General features: G+C 38.6%; 1 protein-coding gene across 1 annotated transcript; it reads right to left on the reverse strand.

Moving 5' to 3' along the window:
- man1b1b (mannosidase, alpha, class 1B, member 1b) lies at window positions 1–15,802 on the reverse strand. Its single transcript, XM_028457519.1, has 14 exons — window positions 15,532–15,802; window positions 14,152–14,271; window positions 12,745–12,853; window positions 12,451–12,572; window positions 11,203–11,336; window positions 10,758–10,867; window positions 9,064–9,243; window positions 8,207–8,355; window positions 4,050–4,238; window positions 3,708–3,898; window positions 3,161–3,281; window positions 2,055–2,249; window positions 1,028–1,159; window positions 1–343 (listed from the first exon to the last, which is right to left on the reverse strand). Exons 2-14 carry the CDS (start codon window positions 14,254–14,256, stop codon window positions 137–139), a joined length of 1,944 nt encoding a protein of 647 aa, XP_028313320.1. The 5' UTR covers window positions 14,257–14,271; window positions 15,532–15,802; the 3' UTR covers window positions 1–136.
- Between the last annotated feature and the right edge of the window lie 1,463 nt (window positions 15,803–17,265).

Here is a 17,265-nt window from a genome sequence, read left to right on the forward strand (position 1 = left end):
TCTGAATCATTAATGCTCCGTTTCCACTTCAAACAAATACAAAAGCTTTTTTTTTTACCTACCAATAGGTTCTGGTCTCGACCCCAGCAGGGGAATCATTCTCACACCGACCCTGAGACGTTTGTGTGCGTGTGTGTTACGCACTGGCGGGCCATATGGGCAGTGGGTGTGCCTCGGTGTTGAAGACGTAGTGGTCCAGGCTGATGAGGTCGGGTTCGTCGGAGAACAGCAGGTACAGATACTTGAGCGTCTCTCCCAGGAAGAAGCTCTCCATTTTGTCTCGAGGACTGGGATACTCCGGGTCACGCACGTTGTTGATGGAGGTGAAGCCGCCAGAGGAAACCTGTGAGGAGACGGTCACACACAAACTAAAACTCCAGCTGTTCTTACTTTAGGGATCACGACACACACCAACCCATCAGGTCTGAGTTGCCAGATATAACTGCTGGTTTCATCCTAAAATGCCCCTTTCTGACACACATAACCCAATCTGGCAACACAGGTTCTGGCTTTCTTTTTATTCTTTTAGGGTTCCTACAGCTTCATTCAAAATAAATTCAAGACTTTAAGACTTTTTTAATGCCATTTGAAATCAAATTGTTGAGCGTAGGGGCCCCCAACATTGTAATATTGTTCCCCTACGCAGCAATGCCGGCCCCTACGGTCAGTTTTCAGCAACGTTGGGGGGATTTTCTGTTGTTTCTTCCTTTTTTAATCGGTACTGTCGTAATAAGTGTTGCACACTTGACAGAAAAGGGACTCCCAGGTGTGCACGGGTTGTTTTAACTCTTTTTTTAATCTGCATAACTGAAAAACACATACATCAGCCTCACCATATATTTAATACAAGCGATTGGCTCGGACTTATCTTAACATTGAGTCACATTTTAAAATGTAATTAGCAGGAAGTTCAGATGTTTGTGTAAAAACAAATACTTAAGTAGCTTTTTTAGGTATCTGTAGCATATTTAAATATAGTGATAGAGTATTTGTGCTGTCTGACACCTCCCTGCAGACTCTCACTGACCTTGGTGTACTTGTTGAAGTTCTGGAGCACCTCCCAGCCCCACTGCCTGTATTTGTGGTCCTTGGTGAATCTGTAGAGGTAGAAAAGGCTCTCCACCGTCTCCGGCCGCAGCAGGTTGTGTCTGTCTGCCAGCTGGTCAAACACAGACAGGAAACAGTGAAACATGTGGGTGTGTCCCCTGTTATAACATCCTCCCAAGCAACTAGCTTCACTCTCAAACTGCTGAAGATGACAACATGAAACTATGTAAATATAGCTACAGTCAGGCTGAGAGACATGGCAGTGTGTACAAAGTTTGTCAGATTATAAATTGATTGTAGGCACATTTTCAGTCAGAGCTTAAATGTGAACATATTTTCATACACGGACCATCAGTAACACTACAGGTTTTTATGATAACGCAGATCAATAACTCTGATATGTGAGGACATTAAATGAGATGAACCTGGCTTCAATTCACCACCGTTTCCCCATATCTCCATAATGTTTGTGTATAAGGAACAAAAAAACGTACTGGTGCGCACATCCTCAATCTACGTTTATTTTTACTTTGCGTAGGAAATTGTCAGGCAAAACCCCAGGTGGTGAGTATTTGTTATCACTTCCCTCTCTCAACAGCTGTTTAATACCTTAATCAGTTTATACATTATATATTTCTAGTTTCCCTCTTCTCTTGAAATCACTTTCTTTCTCAGAATAATATTTTTATTGCTCCGTCTGACACCTAACCCTCGTATTGTGAAAGCTTCATTTAGGAAAACATTCAGATTTTTACTCAGATTTTACATGGACAATAATATAAACATACATTTACAAACTCATATACAACTTCAATTCTTTACATTTGAGCCAGCTTGAAACACAGACTCATAAGAGAAACATGACTCAAAATCTGAGGGAAAAAATCGGATATAGACATTAAAAATGATCAGTTATTGGATAAATTGTGAACATAATGGTACGGTATTATACGATATTTTACATCTTTACACTTGATCTATAAACCCCACACTTAAAAACCACTCACCTTCACTTCAATGTCACGCACGCTGCCCTGATGCATGTTGAAGTGGACGATCTCGGGACTGAGGCCCGTCTCCATCTGCACGTACATCTGGTAGCAGGTTTCCATCAGCTCTTTGGCCAGCTCCATGTGATCAGCGGGGAGGCCAAAGTGGGCACCAAGGGCCAGAGTGCCCGGCAGGAAGCACACCAGATGGTCCTGGAGCCAAACGAGGTCACAGACATCGACGATACTAAACACTTTAATACTCCCAAAGTCTTTAAACCATCAACAGCCGTTAACAACACAAACAGCATTATTCAGTATTTAAGTCGCCACATTTTTTTTTTTTAATAGAGGGTGTGACTTATAAACCCCTTAATGGCCCACATCCGCTGGCTAAAGCATAGATATGTATAAACACTATGACGCAAGCGGGATTCGCCAGCGTAGCTCAACGTTGGCCATCTTACCTCAGACAACTGAGGTTCTGACGCGCTCTATGGTAGCTGTTGGAAGGTGAATGATCAGCTTAAACAAAAATACCCTTAACTCGATGAAATATTGACGGATTTACAAACGTGCCTTATTACAAACCTTATTATACTGTACGTAGGTATGACATAGGATGCTTGTACATGTTGAAATTGCCGCTTGCCGTTAGAAAACTGGTTGAAAGTTAGGTTTATTTAAATAGTACATGCACCATTGACATCAAAGTAATGAGCAGGGCCAGCTGTCTGAGGTAAGATGGCCACCATGTTGCTACGTCACTCCCCATTGTCTAATTGTCTAAAAGCGCGGGTAAGTCATCTATGGTGGTTTTCCTCCAGGCTAAGGCCCGCCTTATAAAATACATCACAATGTTTACAAACAATCAAAGGGTCTATAGAGTGATGTAGCTTATGAGGTCATTTCTTGTGCAGCAGCACTGTCTAGTGAGTCAGTTGTGAATGGATTCTCTTCGTGTTACTGAGGTTGTTCTGTTTTTAAAAAAATCCTGTATTGGTAGTAGCATTGTCTCCCAATAAGAGACATAAGCACATCTCCGTCTCTCCCACTGGGTATCAGACTGATAAAAATCAAATAAACACACTCCATCCTCCTACTGACTCCCCAAAGCCACTGACCATTTTGGGACTGAACTGTCCGTGTGAAAGCTCTCCGACAAACGTCAGACCGTTGGGTGACGACTTCTGCAGCATGTTCTTCTTCACGCCCTCCATCGCCTGCAGGTAATCCTCCAGGAGTCTGACCAACACACACATGCACGGCTTTAGTGATCAGTGCTGCACATACGACCAAAACAGTGCTGTCAGGGCCGCATGAAGTGACTTATGAGTAGAGAGGTGACCCAAACACACAGAAAGTCTGCACTTATCAATACTTCATTATCAATACTGCTTTTTAAATCCATAAACAGTAAGGGACAGCCAATTCCCTCTCAACTAAACCATAAAGTGGGGAAATCTGAAGAGAAGAATAGATATCATCTCAGTTTGAAGTAATTTTGCAGTGACTCTGGTTCCTTTGATGTATCCGATATAAACTTTCAGAGAATGTGGAGAAACACATTGCAGAGATGAGCTGTTCTGTTGAATGCTCAGGTGTGCACACTTGTTTTTACAACATTTGGGGACATTTCAGGAGTTTGTGTGCGTTTTTGGTGCCACTCACTGGTCCTCTTTCCTCCCTCCCTGGATCCACTGCTTCAACAGGTATTCGTAGTAGGAGTCTGCACGGGCTCCCAGCGTGTAGATGCCCTGATGTGTGAACTGCCCACTGTTAGTGTTGATGAACATCGGCACCAGTCCGTCCAGTTTACCATCCAGCTTGTGAACCTGTTGCATGATTTCTGCCACTGAAGCCTGGACAACCACACAAAGGTCTACAGGTCACTACTCAATAATCTGACCTTTGTGGTGATTCATCATCACACATTTGTGATTTGACCCTGGAAGGTCACACAGCAACATGTGTTACAATGCTTTGATGGTTTGAATATAAGCCAATGGTTACCTGGTACTGGGGCTCCTGTGTGAGGCGGCTCAGCTCTCTGAACTCCAGCTGGATGCTGGTAACTTCAGCCACTGTGCTGTCTGACGTCCATCGAGGCGGGTGGGCCGTTCCTTTCCCAATGTTTACGTCTGAGTAGGGGATCTTTGACGGGGTGTTAAAGGCGGGCATGAGCCTGGACCCGATGTCTTTCTGTGGAGCCACAATACAGGTAACCAGGAGTTACACAGTATTAAACCGAAAGGAGGAATTATTTCTTATAATGGATAGTTGTATTTTAAGATCTGGATGAAAATACGTCAGATGAAAATACATGATCAACTGTAGTTTAGGCTTACGTCTAAGGATGGTAATGTGTTTACGTATTAATGTTGTAGATGTTTGCTTTCTGAAAGATTATCTTGTTGCTGCTCTTTAGAAATATGAATTTGAATATATACAGTATATGTGAACAATATTGTATACTGTATTACGCATTCTCCTTTCTTAAAAAACAACAAAACAAACAATAGTGAGGCCGAAGCCTCATTCATCCTAACACTCAACTTTCAACAGAACGATTCTGAGAAAAAAAGAGATTTTAATTGAGTCACATTTACTTAAATATGTTAATGCTTGTTGGGTGCGGGCTGCCTCCTAAAAACGTGTCTGATCCACACTCTAATGTCCATATCTTATCAAATAAACCTGTTACATTGTCCTTCAATGACTAAGGCCTTTTCAAATTAAAAGTGTGCTTTATCTTTTTCATGGATTTGAATGACATTTATAAGTGTTTGAATACGTGTTAGAAAAACCTCAAGCGCAAAAAGGAGAATAGGGCCCTTATTGGTGATATTAAGGGTGTACTCACACTGGCAACTGGGGCCGTTCCAAGCTCACAGCAGGAATCCCCCCCTCCCTGTCCCTTTTCTGGCACGGTAGAACGGACGTGATCACCAGCTCAACTCGGTTCCCAAAGAGAAACACGTCATCACGTTAATTTATGACACACGTATGGCGTTACGTCACCATTAAGCGACTCTGGGTTTGTTGTTGACAGTACATTCTGTTAATTTCATATTTTCTGTTGCGTAGGGTAACTATAAACCAAGATTTACCCAGACACGTGCTCTTTTCACGGACTGGGTTTCCCAGGGCCCCTGAACGCATCACGTTAATTTAAATGACCGTAACTCTGCTCATATTTGCTCTAACGGAGAAATTCCACCAGTTTATGAAAGATAATAAGTTGCTCTTTACAGCCAGTGTCGGTACATTGCGGTAATTTTACTCACACGTAACGGAAACATTAAAGATGCTGCTTTGTTTTGACAAAATCGACCCAAGGAACAGAGAGAACCAAGTGAGTGAGAAAGAAATAGATTAAAACAGACCAAATAACGGTGGATTTATTGAAAATGAAAGACTCTCTCTGACGATAAAAACCACCATGAATGGAGGTTCAAATGGATTTGAAAACAAAGGAGGAAACTGAGCCTATAAAGGTAAGATCAGTTTAATTTCTGGATCAATAAATGTCGTTCTGATTTTGTGGAGCTAGTCTTTGTGTACATTAATATAAGTGTAAATAGATGCTTTTAATGTGTGAGACAATTTAGGACAGTATTTGTGTGTTTGTTTAAACTTTGTGTGTGTGTGTCCATCTGAGCATATTTATCTCCATCACACTCAGTTTTCCTTTTGATGAACATGACATTATCTAACTCTTCTTTTATTTCTTCTTCTTTAAGTCTATGCAGAGTGGACACGCCCCTCCCTGGACATTAAAACCATGAGCTGATCTAGTTTCCATCATCTGGTCTAGACCCATCACTTCTACAGACAACAGACAGAATAAAGCTCAGAGTCAACATGGGAACATGGGATGCACTTATTTATTGAAATGTATATTAAATGATTATTTAATTTTCTGTAATTTTATTTTTTAAGAGATGTTTTTAATTGTTTCAATAATTTAGACACTTAAGGAACAGATTGTTATAATGCATAATAAAGGTGATTTACTTGAGTCAGCACTAATTACAGATTGTTTTTAAGTCTTTGTATAAAAATACTTTAACAGGACAATGATGTGCAGAGTTGCAGTAATGTTGTCTCCATACAATAATAATAATAACAACAACCACTGCACACGCCACCAGAGAAGCATCCAGTAAATAATTTACAAATAAAAAAAAAGTTCACTGATGGTGACATTGAGATCTCAATGTCACCATCAGTGAACTTTTTTTTTTTTTTGTAAATTATTCATTGGAAGCTTAGATATTGTGTGACAAAGATATCAAAGTTTGTTGTTTTGAGAAGAGTCATATTTATGATTAAAAGTTATGATTGTATTATATTCTAAAGTTTAGAATTATCTGGCTCGTCTTCCTTTCTTTCTGTTCACAGCATACCCTTATATTTAGTTCTACAAAATGTGTTTACAGCTAATTTTACCGATTATTGTTACACATCATCCTGCATGTGCATTATATACAGTATAAATGTGTAGATTTAACCAACTGTTGGAGAAACCATTTTATTAAAAACAAAGCAAACGACATGCAAACAGAAAAACAAAGGTAGAAATAGTGTATTTAAATTATGAAATTAGTGAGTTGTTAAAGTGCTGAGGTGATTAAAAATAAATAAATAGTTGCAACAATTTGCAGTCTTGTTCCAGGTTCTGCTGTCATAATATTCCCATCCTTGTACTTCCAATGTTTAAATGTTTTGTTTTTAAGGTTCATGTTACATTTTGCAAAAGGTTGCACTTTATTTCTGGCTTATTGATTTTTTGTTTGGAAAATTATTACCCTTTCTTTCAGACATTTCATTTATTTGGGCTTGTATTTGTGATGTTCTGTTTTTGGTTACATTTAGATGAATAAATTAATACACTACACTTTGCTCCCCAAGACACTGTGTTTGTTTTCATTCTACAGAGTTTGTGAGTATGTGTCCCAGAACACTGAAATACCATATATATATATATATATATATATATATATATATATATATATTTATATTATTTATACATTAGCAGCAGTACAATGTCCAATTTCCATTTTTTTCTGGGTTATATAATAGCCAACCACATGTGTCCTGTCCACAAAATACCAGTAATATGTTACACATTTGCAGCAGTAAAATGTCCCATTTCCATATTTTCTGGTTTATATGGGTTAATATACCAGTAATATGTGTTTCGGAAATACCCGGACCTGATGATGAGCTGCTACTTACTGTCCCGCTGTCGGCTGAACAAAGAGAAGTCCTGACGTTCATGTTGTCCTCTTCCTCCATAAGTTCTCAGAATCAGAATCAGAATCAGAAATGTTTTATTTGCCATGTACAGTTTTGAGGACAGTACAAGGAATTTGACTTGGTGGTTGGTGCACAAAACAAGCAACAAAAAGAAATAAAAGAAATAAAAACAGAACAACAAAGCACAACCCAGCAACAATAATAATAATAATAATGATAAATATAAAGGATGAGGGATAAATAAAGGATAGATAGAGAATAAAGGATAAATAGGATAAATATAAATATAAATATATATATACAGTGTGTGTGGTGTTGTTCATATATATCAGGTAACGCCAACTCTGAACTTTTCATCGGTTAACGAGCACTTCTGACACCGCGATCATTGCGGAGTGCGGATGTTTATGTGCCGTAAAGCGTCGCGCGGTACCAACGTCATCACATTTTGCGCGCGGGTCGAGTCGAGTTGTGCGAGCGCATGCGCGGCCAACCGTGCCAGTCTGGCACGCTGTTTGGACCACCTCTTCTAGCAGGACCATCGGGCCGTTAACCCCCCTGTGGTGCAGTTCACACCTACGCAGGCCAGACAATGGCCCCCCATGGTTTCACACATGCACAGAGCTGGTTAGGAACGGCCCTGGTTGCCAGTGTGAGTACACCCTAAGAACTTCAACATGAGGACTGTTTAGTAAATATTCATTTTTTTTAAAATGTGTTATTATTCATTGTCAGTGCCAGCCAGATTTTAACTTGTGTGATTTGAGGACATTTTAACTACTACAAATAAAGTTTCATAAATAAGTCAAAGTAAGATGCTTCTACCTCTGAGAACCTCCACCACAGAACAAACAGTTGCCGTCTCTGTCTTTCACAGAGCCTTGAATGTGTTTAGTGCAGTGACTCACGGCCTTGTCGAGGAACAGCGTGTCTCCGGTCAGGTGGTAGGTGCTCAGCAGGCCTCCCAGGATACGAATGGTGCTTTCAAACAGGTTCACATCCACATTCCTGTTGAAGGAGAGCTCTGAGGCCACCCAAGCCTTCGCCTCTTCAAACTCTGTAACACAGCAGCAAATGTCTTCGAACTGAGTGCTCATTTAAAAAGAGCAACTGACACACAATGTTTTTTCCTTTTTCTGCCGTCTCGTCAAAAGAGCCAGACCGAGTCAAACAGAAGAAAAGTGGACACAAAATGTGGAATATTTCAAGTAAAAAGTGGACATGAAATGTGGAACCTGAGTGTTTTGTATGTGAGCAATTAGTGGCTAGTTATGACTGAAAGGTGCAGCTGTCTGTGTATGCCAAACGTATTAATGTTCTATTTCTGATAAGCCGGCCACTTACAAAAAACATACCTTTTTTGCTTATAAGTTCAGATTGGTCCAGGACTCCATGTGAAAATACATTATGTTATTTTGGGTTTGTTTGACTTTTAATTTTTCAAGTACCATAAATTCTCATGATTTCTTTTTTTACCTTAAGTGATTAGATTTTAATTTTTTTTTAAGATAATGAATTGGCCATGGCCTTAAGAAATGTCATGTGGTGCAACCATGAATAATGGTAAACTTAACTATCCATCCATCTATTTTCTGACCCGCTTGTTCCTGTTTTTCCTGTTTTCAGGGTCGCAGGGGGTAAACTTAATTTGATTCTATAAAACGCTTACATTTTATTTGACAATCCTAAATGCTGAGTAAAGGGTGACTGAATTTTAACAGTATTAGAAAGCACCAGGATTTCCAGCTCACAGCGGTCTACACACCTTCCTTCAGTCCCATGATCCACATGGTATCCAGAGCGTCGATGAGCGTTAGACCCAGACCAAACCACTCGCTGTAAGACTTTGAGATGGGCCGCAGCTCGTCGTGGCCCCAGGCAAAGTCCTTGTAGCCCCTCCAGGCATGTCTGAAGGCTTCACGCACAGCCTCTAACCACACGGCGACTATTAGAGACACACACACACACACACACACACACACACACAAAGACAAGCTCCATTTATTATTTCTTTATTTAATTTTTATTTGACAGGGACCATGTACAGGAGCATTAATCAGCATATGAAAAGATGCTTTGTACCAGACTTTAGCTTTTGGAGCTAATTTCCATCTGCAGTCCCCAAGACAGACAATTACAAAACACTGTACAAAAAGCATAAAACAATACAGTTCATAATTTTTACAAACAGTGGGAAAACTTGTTCCTATATAGTCTATACCAATGTTTCCCAACCTTTTCTGTCTCATGTACCCCCCGATCCCTCTCTTCAGATTAGGAAAACCCCTTCGTCACTCCAATTTCCTAACCTTTCTTGTATTATTAACAAGTTGTTAACATGTTAAATCTCATTTAACGCACACTAAATATCAATTTTGTGCGTTACAATTATTGTATGTCAGAGAATATATTGACCTCAATTTTTAGTAATGTGCATAACATGTTAGTAATAATTTGGTAGGATATTAAGGCCACAATATTGTTTATTCCATTAATGGCGTTTATTGTCAATGGGTTTAAAAGATATTGATGGGCATGTACAGTGTCTGAAATAGGCTTAAAAATGACTCAGCATGTTGGAAATGTGTTCAAGTACCCCTAGGGGTACACGTACCCCTGATTGGGAACCACTGGTCTATACCCACCCCCTATCCTTCTCAGATGTAAAGTTTAGCAGTTGTTGTTTTTTGTTTGTTTTCTGTAGTGCTAACATGTCTGAGTTACCAGAAAATGCTTTTTCACATCCAGGCAAAACCGTTTAAGTCTTTGCATAGTTTTAGTGCAGTTTGTTCCATTCTGAGATAGTTTTAAAGGAAAATCCTGATTGTCCTAATGCTTATTCCTCTGCATATTGCTCAGAGCATGGTGCTTGAGCAAATTATTTAATATCTTTTTCTGCATTTTAATAATCAAAGAGTGTAAACTGCAGTTGGTAAAAATGGTGGAAATCATAGGTTGGGGGCAATATTCTGTTACTGGGGGTCAAAACAACATTATGGTAAAGAGAAAGTGCAAGCTCAAAACATAAAGAGGTTTCCCCCATTTATTTATTTATTTTTGCTATATTTCTTATTTTACAACTTTATTTATTTATTTTTGCCATTTTCTATTTATTAAAAATCCTAAACTACAGTTTTTAAACCAGGGGTCTCAAACGCAGACTGGTTGATGTCTGAGCAATTATAAAACTATTAAAAATAGCTTTTATTTGGAATTTTACATAGTTTTTTTTTAAAACTCATACAAACTCAGGCTTGTTTCCTATTTAAAAAACGTCTAAGCAAACACTTTTTCCCCAAAAGAAATTATACCAAATAATGCAAACATGCAGTTAACCCTTGGTACATGAAGAGCAGATTTGCAGTAATTTTGTGAATTATTGCTTTAGTTTAGTGTGTTCTTGGTGTCACTTTGTGTATGTACTGTAGGAAAAGAAAAAGTAAATAAAGGGGCAGATACCCGACTCCTCTGATGGTTTGGCCTCAGGGTTAGCAGGTGGCTCGTCCTTGTTCTCCATGTCCTTTGTTCCCTTCGTGGCCTGTTCGGTGTCGATCACCGCTCCACGCCAGCTGAGTCAGCACAAGAGTCAGAGTTACACCAAAAACCATTGATCCCCTCCAGGAGAAACTGATCTTGAAATGGTTTCAATGGAAACCTTCGATCTAATGCTACTGATCCTCAGTACCAGTTGATCCTGATCAGGCCTGGAGCCACTCCCAGTTCACTCAGGAAGAAAGGAACAATGCGACAATTCGTCACTACACATTCCTTCCAATGAACCCAGTGGTTCTCACAGTGTAGTAGGTACAGAAAGGTGACATGGTGGTACTGTTAAGAAACCATCATGTATCTCTTGATTAAACCCTGAATGGTCCCTTATTATGAAAACCTAACTGAGTCAGACCTGATGACTCCTTTATCCTCTCCCTTCTTCCTGTCAGCAGACTTTTCTTCATGCAGTGTTGGGTCTGAAATGTTTCCTCTCCTGTGAAGGCGGTTCTGAAGGACTGGGGGTCCTCTCCTATTGGACAGTTTCCTCTGCAAAGAGACACAAACAGCAGGAATAGATCACAGACTAACATCTGGGCCATTTACTACTTAGTTTAGCATGGTTTATAACTGTCCTGACCTAGTTTAGTGTGGTTTATAACTGTTCTGTTTTAGAACCTTACTTAATTTGGTCTATTCCTTTTCTCCCTGCCAAGTAAACCTGTCCTAAGAGTTACTTTCTTAATTAGTTTAGAAATAGTTTTCGAACCCAGCGTCGCATGGTCTTTTCCTGGCTTTCTCAGCCATACGTTTCTAACTTAAATTAATCTAGTTGTATTTAACCAAATAGCCCTGGTTTAGCACTCGTCACTTTCTGGATTTGACACTTTTTTTGGTCTGGTTTCTAACTGATTTTAGTACCTTACTTAACGTGGTCTCAGTAATTTCCCCCTGGGATAAAAAAAATGTATCTCTGAATCTGATTCTATTGCTTTATTCCTGCATAGTTAATGTAGTTAATAAGCTTTTTTCTTACCTAATCTATAACTTGTTTTCAAAACAAATTTAGCCTGGTCTAATCCTTGATTTCACATTTAGTTTAACCTTGTTTATAGTTGGTTCTAAAACCTGACTGGACCCTTTATCTAGCCCTGGTCCCTTCCTGTTTAGTTTTTTTTACCTGGTTAATAACTCATTTTCTAACTTAGCCTGGTCTCTTTCCTGGTTTTTCCAGTTTATCATGGTTTCTTACTGAATTTTAGACCACACTTGGACATATATTGTATGCTTTTTTTAAAAAAAGAACAAAATCAATCAAATTTTCTAAAAGAACATTTTAAAACAGGCATCATAGACCAGTAAACTCAAAGACTTCCAATACAGTAAAACCCATTTAACCAAGCTTGCTTTCTAAATGATCTCTTATCCAAGAAACTAACTTATTAGTCCATTTAACTTTGGTTTATAATGGTTTGAGTCTCACTTTGACGACCCTGGTTTCAAGCTTATGTGTGAAGCAAACCCACTGGTTTTTAAAACGTTTTTTTTTCTGGCAGATGCTTGAGTTGATTTAAAGAACAAAGTTTCTGGACTCTTGCTTGGATGACACTGCTGCCTTTTCTTAAATGGATGTATCAGAGAACACTAAGAGTAATGGATGAACCTGGGTTGGTTGCTCTGGCAGGGGCACTGGGACTAGTTTGAACGACTCAGGCATCACTTGAGGAAGGAACGGCTTCAGAATAGTGTCGTCATCGTCCGAGTCCAGCTCTTTGTCTGCAAGGCCTTAAAACACAAACGGTTACAATGTCACTGTTTTAAAGTAACACAGTTTAAGTGGCAGTCTGTCTCTGTTGCTTCCTAAAAACTAGAAATAGACAAGCTCCTCCTGTCGTATTCAGCTTCAGAGATACACTCAGACTGCTGTGTTTTGGATGTGCTGCACAGAGAGCGTTACCTCTGATGTGTTCGGTGACCGTGGGATACGAAGCTATTCCACAAATAAACAGGAGAACGAGGACACAGAGGATGAGGCTGCGCTGCAGCCTTGACAGCTGCTTCCATTTCTGGAAACACAAAGATGCCAAAACAGCAAGTCAGACATTATTTACACTTCAAATCCAGATGCTTCACTCTGCACTAAAAACAGCCGTAACACATTCACCAGGAAAAAAACAACAGACATGCAATGTTTTTCACAAACCTCAAACCTATGCAGAAAGAGGTAAACCATTTCATCTGTTCATGTTTTGATTTTTAAATATATAAAAATCAAAGCAAGTTGTATATACGAAAATAATTTTATATTTCGGTTTCACTACAAAAAAACAAGAGCAGGGGGAAAGAGAGGAGACAAAGAATAATAGCTGATCTTTTTCAGGTTTTAGGCTGTATGGAGTCATACAACAAGTAATCAAGCCCCACAGTATGTCACACCCCTATCCAGGACTTCAAAGGCTAGAGAGGTCACAACATATAAAGGATGCATAAAGGTCATAAATGATGTGGACCAGTGGTGCTCAAACTTTTTTTTAACCTCAAGTACCCCTCCCCCCTCTCTTATTTATGAATCCAAGTACCTCCTTTGTCCAACTACAACATTTTGCTCAGAATACTATCAAAAAAACAACTATTGAACATAATGATGGAATTAATTAGTGATAACACACATTTTAAAGAATCTCATTTTGGAAATAAGTGGAATGAAACAGCATTTAGTGCCTCCTGAATATATTTCTATAGTTTTTTTTTAATTGTTTCCAGCCATCTCCCGCCTGGTGTGGGACCAGTATTGATATTTTCAGTTCATGTTGTAATCAATCTAATCAATTTGTATTTTGAGTTCATGTTCAAATGAAGATCATTCCCATCATCATTATTATGATTATCATTTCTAAACAAAGATAAACATGATAAAACCCTATATATTCTATATACATGTATTTAATGCTTTCATTTGTTAATTTGCCATGGTCTTTCTCTCAAGTACCCGCTGTTGGGCCATCGGGTACCCCTAGGAGTACAATTACCCCCATTTGAAAAACACTGATCTGGACAACAAAAAATATTGAATCATCCCCAGACCACTAATACTATGAAAAATGAAACTCTTTTAAGATTACAACCAATTAAAATAATAACAATGGACAAAGTCTCGCTCCTATCCCCATCAACTCCCTTTAAAACACCAACATTCATTCTAAATAATATATGAAATAAATATAATACTATAAACCTAATAAAAGGATCAACATGACACTGGTGAAACCTGCATCAGAGGCAGCACTTGGAAAACTGAGCTCAGAAACTGGTGCCGTATCCAATGGGAGAGCTGAGAAGACATGACAGGAAGTGACCCACTTACTCTCCAGCAGGACTGCCTCCTCCACTGCTTGCTGTTGTTGTAGCTGCCAGCTCCCGCTCCGGCCAAGCTTATCGACACATAGTCCTGCCGGGACGGAGGGAGCATGTCTGTGAACGAGCCCTGCGGGAGGAGGAAGCGGAGGAAAGATCAATCTGATCAAGTGGCAGAGCCTCACATGTCATCATGGAATAATTATAATCATGTTGGCCGTCCTCAATAACAACCAGGGACCAGATGTGTTCCAGTTTAACAGAAAATGGGCCATACTCAAAATAAAGCAAGCATTTTTTTTAAAAATGTGTAACATTAGCAAAAAGATGTTCCATAGACTTTGACAGAAATTGTGACATACAATCAGCTTAAGAGCAATCACCCCATTACAAACATTTGGAAGTGAAGATCATGCTGTAGTTAATGATCGTTATTTGAGTTTGACACGTGTAGCATGAACAAATAGAAAGCACTCTGTAAATACAGAAAGGCAGCCAGAGCATTTAGTTGAAAAATGGATTAGCCTCATGACCTTTCATATAATATTTTGTCTTACTTTCATTTCCTTTAATGTAATTTCAGTCACACCTAAAGTATTGATGACTGGGTGGAAAAACTCTACAGTCAAGTAATCTTGATTAGAAAGTGATTAATATTTCCACATAGGACCCTGCCATCTGCTTGCACAGCCCTGGTTGCCAGCCACTGGTCAAGAGCACCATTAGTTTGCATTCAAGTACTTTTCCATGTTTTCTGAAGGTGTTTGCCCATTGTGGCGTCATTTTTTCAATGCGTCCTACAAAAATGTACAACTTATTGTCAAATCAATAGCACTAACATGCAATTAAAAACTGGACCTTAAAATAATCTGGAAACATGTTTTGTCATATTGCAATATAAATGTATCAATGTTTCCATGTACCTCAGCATAATACCGACAGACTCAAAAGGGTACACGAACCACTGATTGGGAACCACTGGCTTAACAACACGTTATCAACAAGCTTTATTTTCCTACAGTTGACGTTATAGGTACATCATTTAGATTCTTCCTTCAAATAGAACTGATTATCCCATCAGTAAAACGAAGTTTTACTTTATCAGTAAAACGAAGTTTACTGATGGGATTTTTTTTCTTTTCTACCGCGTTATAGCGTTACATCCTTGAAGAAGCTTAGCATCTGCTCAAGCGGCTGCTTAGTCAGAGCGTAGGCGGGTTTGTTTAACGTGTTAGCGGCTTTCTCGACCACTGTGCACCGAGGCATCACCCGAGGCCTAAAATATGTTAGGTAGAAAAATAAGCAATTCTGGGTAAAACCTAATACCTAATACAGCAGCAGCAACAGAAACCATCCAGACGAATAACATATTGAACTAGGGTACACCTACCTTTTAATACCAGTAAGATACGCGGATGTTTGATCCGGTTCAGCTCGGTGAGGGAAACCGCAGCCAGTCCGTTATGAGCGGCGTCAATGATACGGTTCCTCCGGGGGTCTCCTCATGGTTAACGTTAAACATCCATACAGTCTTTAATAAAAGCCACACTATCACTGGGTTTTATTGCAAAGCAGTGCCAAAAAAAAAGATAACTTAAGTTTAAGCTGCCACTTGTAGCGCAGTGTGCTCGTTTTGTGACTGTTTGACAACAAACGTGACAGCAAGCTGCCCACGACGTGTTCAGGGACTTCATCAAAACATCGGAAATAGCAAAACTACGTGAGTTCAAGCTCTCACAAGCAAAAAGAAATTGCTAAAAAAGGACAGCCTCTCATTTTAAAGTTATTTCGCAGTTAATTGGGTAACTGTTATTTAGGGGTTTTTTTAATTGACGTAATGAGGTTTTAAGTGCTTTTACTGAGTTAGATGCAACGTAAGGGCAAAAAATAGCAACATGTAACTTTATTACTAGTAGTAAATGCATGTAATGTATTTGTTACTGTTCTTCCATGTTCCCTTTAGACGGGATGACACTGAAATTTGTGTAAAGCACTTTGTGGTTTTTACCTGTGAAAGGCACTCTATAAATAAAGCCATTTATCCCTACTACTTATCTCTATTTAAACACTTAAAACCTCATTACATCAAGATAATAAAAAATAATTTCAATAATCTTCTGTGTAAACTACGACTTACAGAGAATCTACAAAGATGCCATCAATAAAACACAATTATCTGTACTTTTACTGAGGTTTTGCCACCTCTGCAAACAATCATTTACAACCACAAGTTCACAAATGGAATTTATTTCATAATGCAGGAGCACCCAGTATAAAAATAATCAAAACTCCACAGAGCTTTGAATACATGAAGCACTGTTTTGATTCCTCCAGCTAGATTCTGAAAAGGTCAAACTTTTCTGGCTGACGGATTAAGAAAGTGTTGTGAAGGCACATGAGATATGAACATGTTACTTTAAACATTTTGGATCAAGACACACAAAATAAAAATAAACACATGACTACAAAAATTACACAAAATAACAACAAAGACACAAAAAAATAACTAAAACAAATATAGACAAACCCTTTGTTCTTTCCTGTATTAATGCTCAGATTGGTTTCAATTCTAAATGCTGACATTAATGTTGATAATGCGGGCCTCGAATCAGACAGTCATTTTTAAAGCAGCCAATGTGTGCCTTAATATATGTTTTTTGAGGGTACGAGTCCTGCTTGTCTCCGATGTTTGCTTGGGTAAACACATGAAGGGCCTGTTTCTTACTAACAAGTGTGTAACACCACATTATATAGTAAAACTACAATATGTAATAATGTGACAAAATGTAACAAAAAAATCACAATTCTGTAAAAACACTCACATTTTGTAAAAACTGGGCACCTCTAATAAATAGTTTTTATTACAAATTGTGGTGGTTATTGCAGAACGGAACACACACACAGAAGTAAAATAAGAATAAATATAATAAGAATACTATTAAGTACAGATATAAAAATGTACATCAGACTAGTAATAATATAACTGGTTAAATTAATAAAAAAATATGAATATGAAATATGAAGTAAACAAATTAAAGGGAAAATTTTAAAAAAAAAATCAAGAATGGGAAGAAAAATGGCAATAAGATGATAAAAACAAATGTGAAATTGGAAAATTAGAATT

Source organism: Gouania willdenowi, chromosome 9 (genome assembly GCF_900634775.1).
Source record: "Gouania willdenowi chromosome 9, fGouWil2.1, whole genome shotgun sequence".
NCBI lineage: Eukaryota > Metazoa > Chordata > Actinopteri > Blenniiformes > Gobiesocidae > Gouania > Gouania willdenowi.